Here is a 20,307-nt window from a genome sequence, read left to right as displayed (position 1 = left end):
TAAAAAGGAGGAGAAAAAGGGAGGAAATGCATTAAAGAAAAAAAAGCTTCATGTGACTTAATGTATTAAAAGAACGATACAGGAACACTAAACCTCTCTTAATTATTAATGGTCATAAGTTATTTTTACTAATGAAATTCCTTGCTCGTTTTAGTACAATAAGTCACGTTAAGTTTCTTTACTGAACCGAATACGATATTCCAATATCAAGCATCTCCATGATTAAGAAGCATAAGGAAACAATAAAGAAGTAAAGGTGAAGAGGTATTTTTTATTAATTTTTAACTGTTTTCAATTGTATTTCAGTGTTGCCATATTATATTTGTGTCATTTACAGTGTATAAGTGTCAAAAACAACCCCCTTATTTTACATTAGTCTGAAATATATGCAGTTCCATGGACACATTAACAGGTTTCCCCATACATCCTTATGGGAAAAAATACCTTGAAACTCAACGCCACTCCCAGAAACAATTGACGTTGAGTTTCAAGGTACCACTGTAGTTATTTTTCGGCGGAATACCAAATGGCTCCATGGTTCTGTTCTGCACCAGATAGGATTTAAGGGCTTTTGGAATAGCTGGTACATTTTGTAGCGATTCTCCATCTGGGATTTCTCCGTAAAGACGTCATCCAATCCTCCAACCTCAGCTCACACTACCGTCAGGGCGCTTCGGTCGCCTTGGTTGTGTGTGGGCAGCGTGTAGGCAGTTCGTTATAGCAAAGATACACGCAGTTTCCGACCTCAATTCATAAGAAAAGCTGGTCATTTCAGAACTAAGGCAATTTCAGACCATGTCGGACACAGAGCCGAAATCAGCTCAGGATCTAACCGTCGTGGTAAGTAAGATTTTGGAGTGTACGGTAGCGACTGTTAATGTAGATAAACAGGCAGGTTTCCAGGCTGCATTTTCATACACTGCATAGTATCCTAGTGACCGTAGATTTTACAATATACCGTATATAGCTCGCGTACTATGCTACTGTGTAGTATGCTAGTGTGCATTTTTAGACGCAGGCTAAATTATCAATGAAAATAACCAAATGTGATTATAATTCGATTTATTAATAAATATTTTGCGTGTGGGAGAAGTCATAGCCGTTCACATGACGCTTTCCTGCACCTACTGTTGTTTTTATTAGGCAGTACACTTCTAGTGGTTATATCCACTTTAAATATACACACTTTTATTTTGTACTAACAAATATGAACAAAGAGTGTGTATTCATAAGTATGTGTATTCAAATATGTTTAAATAATCGATAGAAGACATTAAAATACATATGATAGAATAGCAAGCATTTATTTGTCATATATACGTACATACACACACACATACATACACACACATATATATATGTATATATGTGTGTATATTGATATATATATGAATATATGTATATTTATATATATATGAATATATACGTATATATGTATATATATATATATATATATATATATATATATATATATATATATGTATACACATACATATATATATATATATATATATATATATATATATATATATATATATACACACACACACACACACACATGTATATACTGTATATATATACACGTGTGCCATTGTCACAGCCTTGCTCAAGGGTCCAACCAGGGGCGATTTAATGCACGGGCTTACCTGGGCTTCCCGAAAAATTTAGGGCCCCGGATTGGCTGTTTTATTTTTTATTTATTTTGTTAGTTATTTTGGTTAATAAGAATGGGGAAGCTTACAAAATCATTTACGCGTTATTCATATTTCTGACTGTTGATTGGCCAGATAAACGAGCTGCCGTAATTCTGATTGGTGGTTTCAGTTAAGCAACGTGAACGTTAGAGCTAGTATGTGAGTGACATTCAGCTCAGCCAATCATAATGCAGCACCAGGTTTATACATGTGCGTTCGGACGTTTTGCAGTTAGTTTTGTATATGAGTCTCGCCTTATGGTCCCAGCATTAAAGTTCGGGTTCTGGAACTAGGCGATCTTAAGTGCTGTAACCCTCACTGAAGTTCTGACTAAACAGTTAAAGTGACTCTACCCTGTCGTGTGTGTTTATTCCCACACCTCCACCACCGCACAGCAAAAGACCCGTAACATCCCCACTGGACAGCGGCTAGGTGAGCCCACCCTCTACAGTAGCAAGTGGCTAATGCTAGCGGTAAAGTGCCGCGATAACGAAAGTAAAAAAAACACGGCAATGTTTTCGTTAAGTAAAATATAAAAATAACTAAAAGACAATAAAATATCAGAATGCATGTAATCACACTACACAGTGAGTGCACAGCAAAGGATTTTGGGAATCTGTGTAACCTGCTTAACGTTACTAGACTATATATAGACTATATACTGTATATATATACTGTATATACAGTGTATCACAAAAGTGAGTACACCCCTCACATTTCTGCAGATATTTAAGTATATCTTTTCATGGGACAACACTGACAAAATGACACTTTGACACAATGAAAAGTAGTCTGTGTGCAGCTTATATAACAGTGTAAATTTATTCTTCCCTCAAAATAACTCAATATACAGCCATTAATGTCAAAACCACCGGCAACAAAAGTGAGTACACCCCTTAGTGAAAGTTCCTGAAGTGTCAATATTTTGTGTAGCCACCATTATTTCCCAGAACTGCCTTAACTCTCCTGGACATGGAGTTTACCAGAGCTTCACAGGTTGCCACTGCAATGCTTTTCCACTCCTCCATGACGACATCACGGAGCTGGCGGATATTCGAGACTTTGCGCTCCTCCACCTTCCGCTTGAGGATGCCCCAAAGATGTTCTATTGGGTTTAGGTCTGGAGACATGCTTGGCCAGTCCATCACCTTTACCCTCAGCCTCTTCAATAAAGCAGTGGTCGTCTTAGAGGTGTGTTTGGGGTCATTATCATGCTGGAACACTGCCCTGCGACCCAGTTTCCGGAGGGAGGGGATCATGCTCTGCTTCAGTATTTCACAGTACATATTGGAGTTCATGTGTCCCTCAATGAAATGTAACTCCCCAACACCTGCTGCACTCATGCAGCCCCAGACCATGGCATTCCCACCACCATGCTTGACTGTAGGCATGACACACTTATCTTTGTACACCTCACCTGATTGCCGCCACACATGCTTGAGACCGTCTGAACCAAACAAATTGATCTTGGTCTCATCAGACCATAGGACATGGTTCCAGTAATCCATGTCCTTTGTTGACATGTCTTCAGCAAACTGTTTGCGGGCTTTCTTGTGTAGAGACTTCAGAAGAGGCTTCCTTCTGGGGTGACAGCCATGCAGACCAATTTGATGTAGTGTGCGGCGTATGGTCTGAGCACTGACAGGCTGACCCCCCACCTTTTCAATCTCTGCAGCAATGCTGACAGCACTCCTGCGCCTATCTTTCAAAGACAGCAGTTGGATGTGACGCTGAGCACGTGCACTCAGCTTCTTTGGACGACCAACGCGAGGTCTGTTCTGAGTGGACCCTGCTCTTTTAAAACGCTGGATGATCTTGGCCACTGTGCTGCAGCTCAGTTTCAGGGTGTTGGCAATCTTCTTGTAGCCTTGGCCATCTTCATGTAGCGCAACAATTCGTCTTTTAAGATCCTCAGAGAGTTCTTTGCCATGAGGTGCCATGTTGGAACTTTTAGTGACCAGTATGAGAGAGTGTGAGAGCTGTACTACTAAATTGAACACACCTGCTCCCTATGCACACCTGAGACCTAGTAACACTAACAAATCACATGACATTTTGGAGGGAAAATGACAAGCAGTGCTCAATTTGGACATTTAGGGGTGTAGTCTCTTAGGGGTGTACTCACTTTTGTTGCCGGTGGTTTAGACATTAATGGCTGTATATTGAGTTATTTTGAGGGAAGAATAAATTTACACTGTTATATAAGCTGCACACAGACTACTTTTCATTGTGTCAAAGTGTCATTTTGTCAGTGTTGTCCCATGAAAAGATATACTTAAATATCTGCAGAAATGTGAGGGGTGTACTCACTTTTGTGATACACTGTATATATATATATACATGGGCGGATCTACCGGGGTGGCATAGGGTGGCAAATGCACCCTAAAAGAAAGCCTTGCCACCCCTGCTGCCACCCCAGTTGGCAGCAACAAATTAAAAGAAAAGTTATGGCCAATTTGCAACGCTGCCACTCTGACACAGTCAAAAACTGTTTGCTTTCCCTCTCATACATCTGCCACTCATCACCTGTGTCTTACCTTAATGCCTTTCCTTTGATAATGATAATGCCCCACCTACAGTAGTGTTACCATGCTTTTATCTCCTATTAATGAGATTACATTGTATGGTCACTTATTCCTAATATGAACTGTTTCACATGAAACCTTAAATGCAAGACATTGATTGCATGAGATTAAGTTTGTCTGTATGAGTTTGTAAATGGCAGCCCGTGCCCTTTTGTAGTGTGTACATACTATTTCTCATCAAACTGTTATAACTGTGATTAAATTCAGTATAAATACGTCTGCCATATGTTGCCACCCCTCAAAAATTCCTGCCCCCCTCTCGCCACCCCATAAATATTTTTCTAGATCCGCCCCTGTATATATATACAGTGTATCACAAAAGTGAGTACACCCCTCACATTTCTGCAGATATTTAAGTATATCTTTTCATGGGACAACACTGACAAAATGACACTTTGACACAATGAAAAGTAGTCTGTGTGCAGCTTATATAACAGTGTAAATTTATTCTTCCCTCAAAATAACTCAATATACAGCCATTAATGTCTAAACCACCGGCAACAAAAGTGAGTACACCCCTAAGAGACTACACCCCTAAATGTCCAAATTGAGCACTGCTTGTCATTTTCCCTCCAAAATGTCATGTGACTCGTTAGTGTTACTAGGTCTCAGGTGTGCATAGGGAGCAGGTGTGTTCAATTTAGTAGTACAGCTCTCACACTCTCTCATACTGGTCACTGAAAGTTCCAACATGGCACCTCATGGCAAAGAACTCTCTGAGGATCTTGCGCTACATGAAGATGGCCAAGACTACAAGAAGATTGCCAACACCCTGAAACTGAGCTGCAGCACAGTGGCCAAGATCATCCAGCGTTTTAAAAGAGCAGGGTCCACTCAGAACAGACCTCGCGTTGGTCGTCCAAAGAAGCTGAGTGCACGTGCTCAGCGTCACATCCAACTGCTGTCTTTGAAAGATAGGCGCAGGAGTGCTGTCAGCATTGCTGCAGAGATTGAAAAGGTGGGGGGTCAGCCTGTCAGTGCTCAGACCATACGCCGCACACTACATCAAATTGGTCTGCATGGCAAGGAAGCCTCTTCTGAGGTCTCTACACAAGAAAGCCCGCAAACAGTTTGCTGAAGACATGTCAACAAAGGACATGGATTACTGGAACCATGTCCTATGGTCTGATGAGACCAAGATTAATTTGTTTGGTTCAGATGGTCTCAAGCATGTGTGGCGGCAATCAGGTGAGGAGTACAAAGATAAGTGTGTCATGCCTACAGTCAAGCATGGTGGTGGGAATGCCATGGTCTGGGGCTGCATGAGTGCAGCAGGTGTTGGGGAGTTACATTTCATTGAGGGACACATGAACTCCAATATGTACTGTGAAATACTGAAGCAGAGCATGATCCCCTCCCTCCGGAAACTGGGTCGCAGGGCAGTGTTCCAGCATGATAATGACCCCAAACACACCTCTAAGATGACCACTGCTTTATTGAAGAGGCTGAGGGTAAAGGTGATGGACTGGCCAAGCATGTCTTCAGACCTAAACCCAACAGAACATCTTTGGGGCATCTTCAAGCGGAAGGTGGAGGAGCGCAAAGTCTCGAATATCCGCCAGCTCCGTGATGTCGTCATGGAGGAGTGGAAAAGCATTCCAGTGGCAACCTGTGAAGCTCTGGTAAACTCCATGCCCAGGAGAGTTAAGGCAGTTCTGGGAAATAATGGTGGCCACACAAAATATTGACACTTCAGGAACTTTCACTAAGGGGTGTACTCACTTTTGTTGCCGGTGGTTTAGACATTAATGGCTGTATATTGAGTTATTTTGAGGGAAGAATAAATTTACACTGTTATATAAGCTGCACACAGACTACTTTTCATTGTGTCAAAGTGTCTTTTTGTCAGTGTTGTCCCATGAAAAGATATACTTAAATATCTGCAGAAATGTGAGGGGTGTACTCACTTTTGTGATACACTGTATATATATATATATATATATATATATATATATATATATATATATATATATATATATATATATATATATATTTGTACTGGGGCCCATGAGCTGCCACTGAACCACAAGCAGCTGTAGCCCCTGGGCCCACAGGCAGATTAAATCGCCTCTGGGTCCAACAATGGCTGCAGAGCTGAGATTCAAACTCTCAACCTTTCAGATGATAGCTCAAAGCTCTACCCACTAGACTTACAAATATAAATGTAGTTCTAGATTTTAATGCTCTAAATAAGAGAAAAATCTAATGCTGAAAGTACTAGAAGGGACAAAGCTGCTACTGTCAGTATGATCACATATGGAAACCCCAAATCATTCCCTGAGAACTGTGTCACGGAAGACCTGGAAAAGGAAAAGAGCTGCAGGATGACCTAAAAACAGCAGGAACAACATCTACATAGTGAACATTAAAGAATGAACTACCCTGCAATCATCCTATTCTTAAACCTTCTGCTAAAAAAGAAGCATACACATCTCAAATTTGATCAGCATTCAGACAAATCATAAAAATTGTCTAATTAATTTTTTGGCCGAAAAACTAAATCTGATTAATTAATCAACCTCGACATTAATAATTATTGTTAGTCAGTGTCTTTAAATCTATATAGTATGTTTCATTATATACTGCATGTGTTTTTAGTCATACTGTTTGTATAGTTCGGTGTAACATGTCCACTTGCTGTGGAGATCAGCTGTGGGAATTGCTTAAGGAATCATGTTTTTCTGTCTTGCCAAATGTGGCCAGCAAAAGAGACAAAGATGATTGAAATTTCAATTCCACTTTCAACATGACAGTTACCTGTGTGTCGTGGAGTGTTAATTTGTCCCAGGTGGAAGGGGTTCTTTTTATCACTGATTTGTTGGTTTCTCTGTTGAAAGTCTGCCTTTGTCCTGTTGTTAATTGTAATGCTGAGCTTGGTCAGGTTAGGTTTTTTTTGTCAACCCATTATGCCTGCACACTGAATCTTTTCCTGAAAACCCAACTGTCAATGCATAACTTTCAATCCACTGTCGTTCTTACTTTCTTTCCAATGTAATGACCCACATTATTGTTCTACCTTGGTTAATCATCTTGCATATTGGGTTTATTGGGGTCTCTAGCAAAAAACTGGACCAAACCAAGCTCACCATCATGATTTTAGGATAATGACAGGTTTTCAACAGAGGAGCTGGCATGTCTTTGATGGAGAAACTGTGATAAACAGAAACACTTTCACCTGGAGCGAGAAGGCCTGGCTCACAACTGACATTTCAATTCAACCAAAAGGTTGAAATTAGGGCTATGTGCAGGCCCCTGGAGTTCCTTCACATCAAACATTTTAAATCATCTCTTCATTTTATATCATTAATATATATTTATATAAATCAGTGCAATGTGTGTGCCTGAAACACCTGAACTGCAATTAGGAGGGGTGGTATAATTCTTTTGGCCATATAGTGCATCTTAAAGTCAGATATTAGGCTTATGATTTTTATTTTTTTATTTTGTATTGCATTTGTTATACTATATGAATAACTGTATTAATGTTTTATATATACATATACATATATACACTAATCAGCCATAACATTAAAACCACCTCCTCATTTCTAAACACACTGTCCATTTTATCAGCTCTACTTACCATATAGAAGCTTTTTGTAGCTCTACAATTACTGACTGTAGTCCATCTGTTTCTCTGCATGCTTTGTTGGCCCCCTTTCATGCTGTTCTTCAATGGTCAGAACCCCCACAGGACCACCACAGAGCAGGTATTATTTAGGTGGAGGATCATTCTTAGCACTGCAGTGACACTGACATGGTGGTGGTGTGTTAGTGTGTGTTGTGCTGGTATGAGTAGATAAGACACAGCAATGCTGATGGAGTTTTTAAACACCTTACTGTCACTGCTGGACTGAGAATAGTCCATCAACCAAAAATATCCAGCCAACAGCTCCTTGTGGGCAGCGTCCTATGACCACTGATGAAAGTCTAGAAGATGACCAACTCAAACAGAAGCAATAGATGAGCGATCGTCTCTGACTTTACGTCTACAAGGTTGACCAACTAGGTAGGAGTGTCTAATAGAGTGGACATGGTATTTAAAAACTCCAGCAGCGCTGCTGTGTCTTATCCACTCATACCAGCCCCAACACACACTAACACACCACCACCATATCATTGTCACTGCAGTGCTGAGAATGATCCACCACCTACTCTGTACTCCTATAATACCTACTCTGTGGTGGCCCTGTGGGGGTCCTGACCATTGAAGAACAGGGTGAAAGGTTAAAAAAAAGGTGGTTTTAATGTTACGGCTGATCGGTATATATATTAAATACAAGGCACTCCATTTATTTCGACAGAGCCTATATCGTACCAACATCTCAGTTTTAATTTTAAATGCACTTTTGTTTTAATGTCAGCTTGTTTCTATGGTTACACCCACAAGCGTAGGTGTGCATGTTCTCGCTATTTTTTACGGGAGACTTCATGACCCCATACACCCACACACACCGAGAGATTTGCATGAATTGTGTATCCTTGGTAACAGAAGTTAAACAAGAAGTGAGCTATGTTTGTAAATCCCATTCATTTATTTGTCTTTCTGTCCTCTATAGGTGCAGAGCTTACTGCAGCAAATGCAGGACAAGTTCCAAACCATGTCAGACCAGATTATTGGAAGAAATATCCTACCTCCATGGGTGATCATTTTAGGGGCATTAGGAGAGCAGGTCCTTTCTGTGCAGAGTTTTCATGTTCTCCCCGTGTCTGCGTGGGTTTCCTCCGGGCGCTCCGGTTTCCTCCCACAGTCCACAAAACATGCAGCCAGGCTAATTGGAGACACTGAATTGTCCTATAGGTATCTAGCCGCTAGGATGCATAAACCAGTGCATTGTAGTGCCGGTCCCAAGCCCGGATAAATAGGGAGGGTTGTGTCAGGAAGGGCATCCGGCATAAAAACTGTGTTAAATCAATAATGCGGATCACGATCCGTCTGCGACCCCTAACGGGAGCAGCCGAGGAAATAGATAGATGTTCCTTATCTGTGTCTTTCATTTTACAATTTTCTGTTTACAATATCAGCTAAACACTACTGACATTAAAATCCCAAGAACAGCATGACATACATGTTTTTTTTTCCATATTTTCCTAACTTTCAACTTTTCAACTGATATTTTGCACCAAAATATAAGTCAAAATGTGTACCTCATGTAAATCTTCTAGGTAAGGAATATTGTACAAATCACATGAACACAACAGCATTTGTATCTGAGGAAGCTTCAGATCATGTCAAAACGATCCAGTTATGGTTGAAATTGAGTGGTATGAAATTCTGTTTACATTCTGCCATCTATGATTGTAAATTTTCCTTAATCAGCACACTTGACGATATGAGTACGAGAATTGACGACCTGGAGAAGAACATATCAGATCTGATGACTCAGGCAGGGGTGGAGGATTTTGAGGGGGAGAACAAAATCACCGATGCATCAGGAACAGCTTGATGAAGGCAACGGCCAGATGATCTAATAATGCATGAGGTAGTGGTTACATGAGATGTGATTATGATTGTATAGATTTTTTTGTCATAACACTAAAGCTTGAATTGAATTAATCTTGATTATCCTTAATTTACAGAATGTTCTAGAATTTTCTAGTAGATTACTGCTTGTATGTATGCTTTCTTTTTTCTTTTTGAGATATTCATTAAGTGTGACTGGTTTAAGTTTGGTTTATCATATTTTTGTCCGAAACCTCTACAATGTATTAAGATCATGGGTTTTGCATTTCTAGTACCGGGACAATTCATGAAAATAATAAGGTTGATTAAAACCAAAATCAAGAGAGAAGGAGAACATGATAATTTACCATGTCATTTAAGATTCCTATACAGCTTTTGACTGGAAATAAGTATGAAATTGATGGGAAAGTGTGTTTACCTAATGACCTTACATCACAGCAATAATGAAGTAACATTTTCCTGTCGTGAAGATTGAAAGCATCCAGCCTGCTCCAATACCTCGAGTCAGTTAACTATGCAAACATCTGTTTTAAAAGAGCAAAGGCCACCATATAAATGACGAGGCTATTAAAATATCCTTGGGCCAGTTGAAAAGCTTTTTATAAAGAGAACATTCACTATTTATAAACTAGGGCTGGCAGGTATCGGTCCGATATTGGCCCAAATCACTGAATCGAATATCAGAGTGAAAAAAACATGTAATCCGATCCGATACTGTTGCTTAATGTAAATAACACTTAATGTAAACAAGGCCATTGTTTGTGTGTAAAGCAAGTAACACACGAAGATACGTTCCAACAGAGCGCCGTTTATTGCCAGCTCACTCGGCAACTGCCGTAACAAGGTGCATCTTGATGACATCATTAACATGTGCCACTGATCTACAACTCATCTGCAACAGCCATTCAGAAATTAAGACACACTGATCTACTTAAACATTACGCATTTTAATCGCTTTATAAATGATAAACTGCTCACCTGAGATAAAGAAAATCTTGTCCCGGCTTGGAGATCTCTCACATCCTCAACGATTAATCCATTAGTGTTATGAAATAAAACAAACTCCACCGTTTCCCGTTTAGCCACAGATGTCCTCTTAATCTAAAAACGTGACAGAACTTTAACAGGAAAATCTCAACTCTGTGTCAGTTCTAATCGGTCCATCTCGTTTGATTGACATCCACATCTTCCAATTGTAGACACTCTGGACGACACGCCGTAAAGCGAGATGTGTCACGTGAACAACATCTCGAACGTAAGTGAAACCAAAAATGCTGCTAAATGTTGTGTGTAAAAGTTAAAATAAAAACAGCAGTTTTGCATAAATGTGATGTTGTAGGTTCTGTATTTATTACTTTAGAATATTTGTTACACAGTCTGAGCATTGTTATTTAGATAGCTAGTTTAACCATGGTGCATTAAGACATGTATTATTACTGCTTAGTTGTTTGAGAGGAGAAATGACGGTATCTAATTGGTATCGGTATCGGCAGATACTTAATTTGCAGTATCGGCATCGGACATAAAAAAGTGGTATCGAGCCAGCCCTATTATAACCATAACTGAGACAATGATTATAAGTACAAGATTTCATTTTTTGTGCTATATTCTGGAAATGTAAAACCCATTAAGAGCACTAATCCACATATCACGTATCACTTCTTTATTAGATGCAGTACTGGTACTGGAAGAATCTATGTATGTATTGGGTGCCCTGCTGTCAGTATCTTGTGATAAAATTGGACTGTAATGTATGATGCCATAGATGTTCTGTGTACCCCGGACGTTTTTCCTAACCTTTGTTCTTATGCTGATTGTATTTTGATTGTAACGTATCTTGGCCTCACACTGCATAATTTATTGCTGCACTTCCTTAAACAACAAAAAAAAACAGAACAGGTTTGGTGTAAGCCTAAAGTACTGTGACTTAACACTCAGTTCCCAGCATATTTAATGGTGCTGTTAATGAGAGCTTTTTTTAAAGAGAGCAAGTAGCGAAAATTAATCTGTTTTATTATAATGCCCAGTATGATTACTGTAATTCAATATATTAATTAAAAACATCCAGATGTTTAAATTCATAACAATCAGCATTACAAATAAGGAACATACTAACTCAATTAGGTCTGGATTATGATCTGCTCGGCCAGGTTTATGGTTAAACACCACTTTGGTATTCATGCAATGACTTAAATAGACTTGCTGCCTCACTGCTAATTTGTGAGGTGTTGGTTAAAAATCCTTTGCATTCTTTGGATGACTTTAATTCTAGATGTTCCTCCATTTTCTCTAACCGCCTTATCTTGGTCAGGGTCATGATGGGTTCACGGTTCACAGCCTACCCAGAAAACACAGGCAAAAACAGTCAGGTCATCATAGGCCGACATATCAGCCATAACATTAAAACTACCTCCTTGTTTCTACACTCACTGTCCATTTTATCAGCTCCACTTATCAAATAGAAGCACTTTGAAGTTCTACAATTACTGACTGTTGTCCATCTGTTTCTCTACATACTGTTTTAACCTGCTTTCACCCTGTTCTTCAATGGTCAGGACCACCACAGAGCAGGTATTATTTAGGTAGTGGATTATTCTCAGCACTGCAGTGAGACATGGTGCTGGTGTGTTAGTGTGTGTTGTGCTGGTATGAATGGATCAGACACAGCAGCGCCGCTGGAGTTTTTAAATACTGTGTCCACTCGTTAGTCCACCTTGTAGATGGAAAGTCAGAGACGATCGCTCATCTATTGCTGCTGTTTGAGTTGGTCATCTTTGAGACCTTCATCAGTGGTCACAGGTCGCTGCCCATGGGGCGCTGTTGGCTGGATATATTTTTGGTTGGTGGACTATTCTCAGTCCAGTAGTGACAGTGATGTGTTTAAAAACTCCATCAGTGCTGCTGTGTCTTATCCACTCATATCAGCACAACACACACTAACACACCACCACCATGTTAGTTTCAATGCAGTGCTGAGAATGATCCACCACTCAGATAATAATACCTACTCTGTAGTGGTCCTGGGAGAGTCCTGACCATTGAAGACTACATAGAACTACAAAGTGCTTCTATATGGTAAGTGGAGCTGATAAAATGGACAGTGAGTGTAGAAACAAGGAGGTGGTTTTAATGTTATGGCTGATCGGTGTATATACTGTAACACTTGGCTTTCAGTTTTAAAGCCAAAGCAGACAAGATATTTTTAATGATAAAGTGTTTTAAATCTATAAAGTATATTTTAAATGTATTTATAAATTTGTTAAACCACTTTACGTTTATGCAAGAGTGATGATAAAGTCTCATGTCAGACCATACATCTGACTAAAATCAGTGCAGTGATATGTAGTGTGTTAGCAGTCAGGAACATGAGGCCCTCTGTGGTAGGTAAATGCACATTTAAGCAGTTGTCATGTGTAGAAGTTCATAGTGCAAAACTTTAATGATAACTAGACCTTTTAATGAATATTTTAGGCTTTCCAGGAGCTCAGCATCAAATTGTATTAAGTATCTCCTTATTTGCTTACCTGGTGATTGGTAACTGGTGATAAAAGGCTACATGTTGCAGCTTTAAATTTACACAAAACTCGCTTGATAATTCAGACACAAATTAAGATTTTTTAAGTAATCATAATTTAGATTGTAAAACTTCTAAATGTTGCTTTTAAAACATAACTGTGTCATTTCTCATCCCATTTATTGCATCATATATATTTAACACCAAATATGCATGCTTATTACTAGTTCGTTACAACGTCATCTGAGTCAGATGCGAGAAAGTATAATTGTAAGTAGTTAAACAGCATATTGATACTGCATGTATAGTTAGGATTCGGTTCAATAATATGAATAAATGGGAACTATTCTTTATATTTTACAGAAATGAAAGATGGCATATTAGACAATAGGCTCACAAATGTAAAGTCAGACCTTGATTTATTCAGGCCCTGAGAGTTTCCTCATTTTTTTTATTCTTTCAGCTGCTCTTAAATTTAGGGGTCACCACAGCAGATCAATCAGGATTTACACCAGATACCCTTCTTGACTTAACCCGCCTTATTTAATCCGGGCTTAGGACCCCCCCAATGGCTATAGTCCATTCAGCCACTTCCACTTCATGGATGTGTAGACGCTCAAACAATAGGTAGTGGGCTAGCATCTAAATGCAGGTAAAAGTGAATTATTTGCCATGGAATTAGTTGTAGTCTTTACTTGCTTAAAGACTATTTAATACATATACGTACTCATAATCAGACTGGGCATTTTTAAACAGAAATGATGCTTGAAGCCTGTTGATGCAGTTTATTATAGTAATGTTTTCTTCACAGGTGCTATTTAACACTTACACATTATTATTTACGGTTTACCTCTGTGTCTTTGATGGACATGCAGATGTATTTTACAGGTTTAACCTCTTGAACGATTTTGCTACTAAAATGTGCTTTGTAGATCCTGCACCTTAAATCTGGAAAGATTCCAGCCAAACGTTTAGTTTGTATTCAGTGCCACTGAGTCAGTTTAACAGTTAATTCACTTGAATTGTGAATTTTGTAACGTGAGCATATTTACTATGTATCTTGATGAATACAGTATATGTGTGCTGTATATAGTCATGCTGAAATGTGTTATTGCATGCCTGTTATTAACCCTGTTATTAAGTAGGGATTTTTTGTGAATGTGACTTTTCTTTTCTAATAAAATTGGTTTTGGCCTTTTTCATGCAGTCATTTTGCATTATGTTTATAGTGTTAACTAACACTGAACACTACTAATCTCTGCTTCATTTTAAGGTTAGTTTGTGCTAGACACCTGATTGTCTGTAATAGAAATGGGGTCACAAGAAATTTTTTTATTTTACAAACTGTTAACATGGACAGCGTATGAATTAAACAGTGACGATTGGGGGTGGGGTGGGGTATAAATATGTAATATATATTAAGACTCTTTTTTTAGTACTTTTTTTAGCCTGCTTTCACCATGTTCTTCAATGATCAGGACCCCCACAGGACCACCACAGAGCAGGTATTATTTAGGTGGTGGATCATTCTCAGCACTGAAGTGATACTGACATGGTGGTGGTGTGTTAGTGTGTGTTGGGCTGGTATGAGTGGATCAGACACAGCAGCACTGCTGGAGTTCTTAAATACCGTGTCCACTCACTGTCCACTCTATTAGACACTCCTACCTAGTTGGTCCACATTGTAGATGTAAAGTCAGAGCTGATCGCTCATCTATTGCTGCTGTTTGAGTTGGTCATCTTCTAGACCTTCATTTTGTGCCAAACCTACAATCATATTGGACAATTATGTTTACACACACAAAGAACTTGTTTTTGATGGTTGTTATTTCTCTAAAATATACAGACATTGTACAGGTTATTTACATGTGCTAAACAGAAGTTTACAGATAGAAAAATAGAAAAATTGCATAAAGTAGAACCATGGTTCCTTAGTTGCTGTAGAAAATACATCCTCTAAAGGGCCTTTTTGAGGACGGAGTTGTTGGTCTTCCACTTCAGATTTTGGGAGATGATAGTTCCCAAAAACCTGAAGTTCTCCACAGCAGACACTTGTGGTGGGGAGCAGCATTGAGGGTTGTCTCCTAAAACCCTATCATTTCTTGAGTGTGTGCAGATCCAGGTTGAACACCAACTGTTCAACCTCCTGCCGATATGCAGACTTATTTTAATTTTGGATGAGTCTGATGACCGCAGTCTAGTCTGCAAACTTTAGCCATTTAAATGCTGGCTCTGTAGAGGTGCAGTCATTCAAGTAGAGAGAGAACAGCAAAGGAGGGAGGACAGAACCCTGTGGAGTACCAATGCTGATTGTTCATATTGCAGAAGTGACATCCTCCAGCTTCACATGCTGTGTCCTGCTTGTTAGGAAGCTGGTGATTCACTGACAGATGGCAGGGGATACAGTGATTTGAGAGTTTGGAGCAGAGGATTTCTGGGATGATGGTGTTTAATGCCAAGGTTGAAGTCACAAACAGTATCCTCACATATGTCACTGGGCTGGTAGGCAAACAGCAGAGGGTCTAGCAGGGGGCCTGATTCAAAGGATGTCATGACCACAGATGTAAGAGCAACCGGCCTGTACTCACCTAGTCCTGTGATGAAGGGTTTCTTTCATGTTAAAGATCTGTGTAAGGATAAGAGCCATTTGGTCAGCACAAGCTTTGAGACATGAGGATGAGACACCGTCTAGACCTGGTGGCTTTTTGCTTATTCGAGGGGGGAGTGTGTGGTGACAGCCAGAGGTGTGATGTTGGCTGCTGATGTACAGGAGTGGGAGGGGGTGTGAATGTGTACCTCAAACCTGCAGTAGAAAACATGGTTGACAGCCAGGTCTTTGTTTGTCTTAGCGGGGTTGGATGGTCCCTTGTAGTTAGTGATGTCTTGCAAGGAGCTGCACAGTGAGAGTCACAGGCTAGCTGTTTTGGTCACATGGATTTCTTTTTTCAACATGGTTATGGTCTGATTGTACAGGGCTCTATCCCCACATCTGTAAGCATCTTCCTTGCTATCTCTTCGCTGCTGTAACACAGTGATTTTCCCCACTGTGAGGGCGGCACGGTGGCTAAGTGGGTAGCACTGTCGCCTCACAGCAAGAAGGTCCTGGGTTCGATCCCCAGGTGGGGCGGTCCGGGTCCTTTCTGTGTGGAGTTTGCATGTTCTCCTCGTGTCTGCATGGGTTTACTCCGGATGCTCCGGTTTCCTCCCACAGTCCAAAGACATGCAAGTTAGGTTAAGTGGAGATCCAAAATTGTCAATGACTGTGTTGGATATAACCTTGTGTGACCTAATCTTGTGTATCGAGTAACTATCGCTCCTGTCATGAATGTAACCAAAGTGTATAACATGACGTTAAAATCCTAATAAACAAACAACCCCACTGTGAGACTAATAAAGGATTATGTTATCTTATGTTATCTGATCTTAGCTTGGCAAGTTTTCTTAATCTGGCTGTGAATTGCAGTTTGTTATTGTTGTTTTTGTAGAATGTCCCGGAAGGTACACACTCGTCTTCACAAAAGCGAATGTATGAAGTCACAGAGTTAATTAGTTCATCCAGGTTGTTGGTTAAAGCTTCAGAAATAAGACAACCGGTATATTTAAAACAGTCCTGCAGTTCCTACTTTGTCTTGTTGGTCCATTGGTTCACTGTTTATTTTTTGCCTCTATGTTGGAAAAAGATAAACCAGATCAGAATGTCCTAACACTGCATGGGGAACAAAGCAGTATACGTCTTTAATAACTGTATTGCAATGGTCCAATGTTTTATTGTCTAAATTTTGATATCTCATGGCTTATTTTGCCCTGCTGAAGTCCCCAAGGATTATAAAAAGTCTGCATGTTTCTGCTCCAAACAGGTTAACTGGTCAGCCAGTTTCTTCTGTATGTCCTCCACACTGGCCTGAGGTGGAATTTATTCAGGCTTTTGATTAGCCTTTACAAACCATAGAAGTTCCTGCTTTCAGTTAAGCTGTAAAACAAGGGGGGAAGAGTCCCATGATATAATCAGCACTGTTTACATTTTATTATTAATGATTTTCTTTATATTAAAACTTCAACAATGTCTGTGGTCTTGATGTGAAACCTTTTGCCAGGCTGAAGCCTGAAGATTTGAGTCAGTCAAAGTGAACTTTATTGTCATTCAGACTATACAGCTAGGAGTGCACAGCTGAACGAGATTGCGTTTCCCAAGCTCCAACGTGCAGAATATAAAACAAAAAAAGAGCATATACAAGACAAAATATACATTAAGTTTTAAAAAAGATATACATTAAGTAAAAAAAAAAAAAAAAACACTGTCGCACATACATTGTAAACAGACATAAAATACACGTTAAGTAAAGTAAAAAATGCATCGCATGCTGCGATAGCGTTTGCCAGAGGGCAAGAGGCTGAACAGTCCATAGGCCGGGTGTGTGTGGTCACCAACTATCTTGGTGGCTCTTCTGAGGCAGCGTGACTGGTATAGTTCTTGTATGGAAGGGAGTGAGGTTCGGATGATTTTCTCCGCCGTCCTCACTACTCTCTGAAGGGATTTCTGGTCAGAGGCTGTACAATTTCCATACCAGACTGGGAGGCTGTTGGTCAGAATGTTCTCTATAGCACCTCTATAGAGGATCGGAAGGGGGAAGGTTGCAATAACTTGGAAATCTGCAGTGACCGCCCCCACATTGTCCAGAACTTACCACTAGACTTTATTCTACCACAGACTGAACTGAAAGATGATGAGCCCTGATTGCACTCTCTGTGCTGAACTCGGTTATCCTCTAGACCTATTATGTGACCTATAATGTGTACAATTTATTAAAAAAATAAACAAAAGTCTTTTTGAAGTTATGACATCATCAGTCTTTTGGGTGGGAGTCTATCAGCAATGCATATCTTGACTTGGCAGTGTTTGCCCACTCTTTGTTGCAAAAGTGCTTCAGATGTGTTAGATTGTGAGGGCATCTTCTGTGCACATTCTCTTTAGGTCACCAAACAAATTCCCAATTGCATTCGGATCTGGGCTTTTCGCAATGCCATTCTGGTAAAGCCATTCTATTGTTTTTAGCATAGGCCTTAAGATTTTTGTGCCAAACTGATGGATATTTGGAAATGTTCCTAGTTCCTACTTTGCCTAAAGCGTCAGTTCCAGCTGAAGAAAAACGGGCCAAAGCATAATGCTGCCACCACCATGCCCAAGCCCAGATATATCAAGAATTCAGGTAATGGTTGTCATTAAACATTATTAAACTATCTGTCAACCAGACAGTTACACAGTTATTCAAATGGACAAATGGTGGCTAAGTGGGTAGCAGTGTTGCCTCACAGCAAGAAGGTCCTGGGTTCGATTCCCAGGTGGGGCGGTCCGGGTGCTTTCTGTGTGAAGTTTGCATGTTCTCCCCGTGTCCGTGTGGGTTTCCTCCGGATGTTCCGGTTTCCTCCCACAGTCCAAAGACACGCAAGTGAGGTGAATTAGAGATACAAAATTGTCCAAGACCTTGTGTAATGAGTGACTATCGTTCCTGTCATGAGTGTAACCAAAGTGTAAAACGACGTTAAAATCCTAACAAACAAACAAACAAACAAACAAACAGTTATTCAAATACATAATTGTAGTCCTCCACACCCCCACCTCAATAATGATTGCACTTCGTTTTTCAGTTGAATTGCACAAATTATAGGTCACGTTATAGATGGAAATAAATATGAAAAGATTTATCTTAGTCTGATTATGAAACCTGGTGTTGTATCAGAGGTGTGGAGATGTTTTAAATCCACTGTATACATTCCTTACTATCATTTAAAAACTTTTAACTGTTCTCGTCACATCAGATACCATGATGTGCAGGATGAGTGGATCTGGCAACCTTTTTTAAAAGGACAGGGGTTTGTTTTTACGGAACTACTTTGGTGTTCCTCCGAGTAGAGGATAGTAGTTCTCAACTGATTTCCCTATCGTATATCAAATCTATTTTCTTTACTAAATAAACATTTTGATTTAAAACTAATTGATTTTTTAAAAATAGTTTTTGTATGAATTATCAAATACTAGCAAAAATTGTCAAGACTGATTTCTCTACTACCTTTCTTCTTCAAACACCTCCGCCATCTTGGATTTAAATGTTAATTTCTAAGTGAAGTTTAATGTTCTTTGTTATTTTTGGACTTTTTATTTTGGATCTGAGTGAACGTTTGAGATCTGAACTTTGCTATAGCAGCCAATGACTAAGTAAGAATGTATTGTTTTTACAACTAAAAGTAATTTATTTGTTCGAGTTAGCCGGTTAGCTTAGTAGCTAACTGATCCTGTGCTGGGTTAAGTATTTAGTGACTCAACCGATTTGTTATTTAGTCATTTTTGACGTTATCACTTTAAGTTATGTATGCGATGAATGATAAACAAACCAGCATGTTTTGTAAATATATGATTATTAGATGTTGTCAGGTTAGCATTGCTAGTATTTGGTTTAAGGGGTGCGTCCCAAATTCCTTGTTACAATACTAAGTAGTGTGCACTTCACAAATCGAATTCTTGCTAATTTGAAACAATGGTTGGTATTAAATGTGTAGGTTTGGGATACAACCATGCCCAACTTGTCTACGGTAACATATAGTCCGAAAAGTGTTAACCAAGCAAACGCTATTCGTTAATTCGATAGTAAATAGAAAAATATGTTCTATTTTATTCATTTATTTAGAATCTGTATTTTATTATCCATAAAATTGGATATTATTAAACTAGCTGTTGACCAGACAGTCAACTATAAACATGTTTAAATTGTTTACACCGTCTTTGCTCAATTAAAGGTTACAATTAAATTTACAGATACACAAATATGCAAGATTATTTAATGCACATTATATACGTTAGTTGCTTTTATTCACTATCTTAGTTACACTGCGGTTGCGTCCTAAATAGTATTGTAATCTTCTAAATAGTTGTCAAATTCGTGCACTATCAGTGTTGTCGCTGCTATATTTTCAAAGACTACCTAGTATAGAATAGGGTATTTAGAACACAGCCCGGCTAGTAGCAATTCATATAGGCGAATTAGTTAATAACTC

The 20,307-nt window shown here is 39.3% G+C and overlaps 2 protein-coding genes across 3 annotated transcripts in view; both read left to right on the top strand.

Moving 5' to 3' along the window:
• Positions 1–584: 584 nt before the first annotated feature.
• On the top strand, positions 585–11,725 carry hsbp1a (heat shock factor binding protein 1a). Of its 2 annotated transcripts, XM_063012414.1 has the most exons (4): positions 585–840; positions 8,839–8,905; positions 9,605–9,762; positions 11,414–11,725. In XM_063012414.1, exons 1-3 carry the CDS (start codon positions 796–798, stop codon positions 9,724–9,726), a joined length of 234 nt encoding a protein of 77 aa, XP_062868484.1. In that variant the 5' UTR covers positions 585–795; the 3' UTR covers positions 9,727–9,762; positions 11,414–11,725. The 2 variants fall into 2 exon arrangements, with proteins under 2 accessions (XP_062868484.1, XP_062868483.1); XM_063012413.1 differs by lacking the exon at positions 11,414–11,725 and having other exon boundaries at positions 9,605–9,897.
• The window catches only part of LOC134331130 (histone-lysine N-methyltransferase KMT5B-like), a 34,476-nt gene continuing 23,888 nt past the window's right edge, over positions 9,720–20,307 (top strand). Inside the window, exon 1 of the mRNA XM_063012407.1 lies at positions 9,720–9,762. The gene's annotated coding sequence lies outside the window, so the exon portion shown is untranslated. The remainder of the gene's footprint in view (positions 9,763–20,307) is intronic.

Source organism: Trichomycterus rosablanca, chromosome 17 (assembly GCF_030014385.1).
Source record: "Trichomycterus rosablanca isolate fTriRos1 chromosome 17, fTriRos1.hap1, whole genome shotgun sequence".
Lineage (NCBI taxonomy): Eukaryota > Metazoa > Chordata > Actinopteri > Siluriformes > Trichomycteridae > Trichomycterus > Trichomycterus rosablanca.
Note: the sequence above shows the minus strand (reverse complement) of the source record. Positions and strands in the feature narration are given on the sequence as shown.

Bases quoted from the DNA above. Each gene is read 5' to 3' on its own strand.
- hsbp1a (XM_063012414.1), top strand. From the start codon at position 796: ATGTCGGACACAGAGCCGAAATCAGCTCAGGATCTAACCGTCGTG. The intron at 841-8,838 runs GTAAGTAAGATT...TGTCCTCTATAG, and splicing joins CTCAGGATCTAACCGTCGTG to GTGCAGAGCTTACTGCAGCA. The intron at 8,906-9,604 runs ATATCCTACCTC...TAATCAGCACAC, and splicing joins AGACCAGATTATTGGAAGAA to TTGACGATATGAGTACGAGA.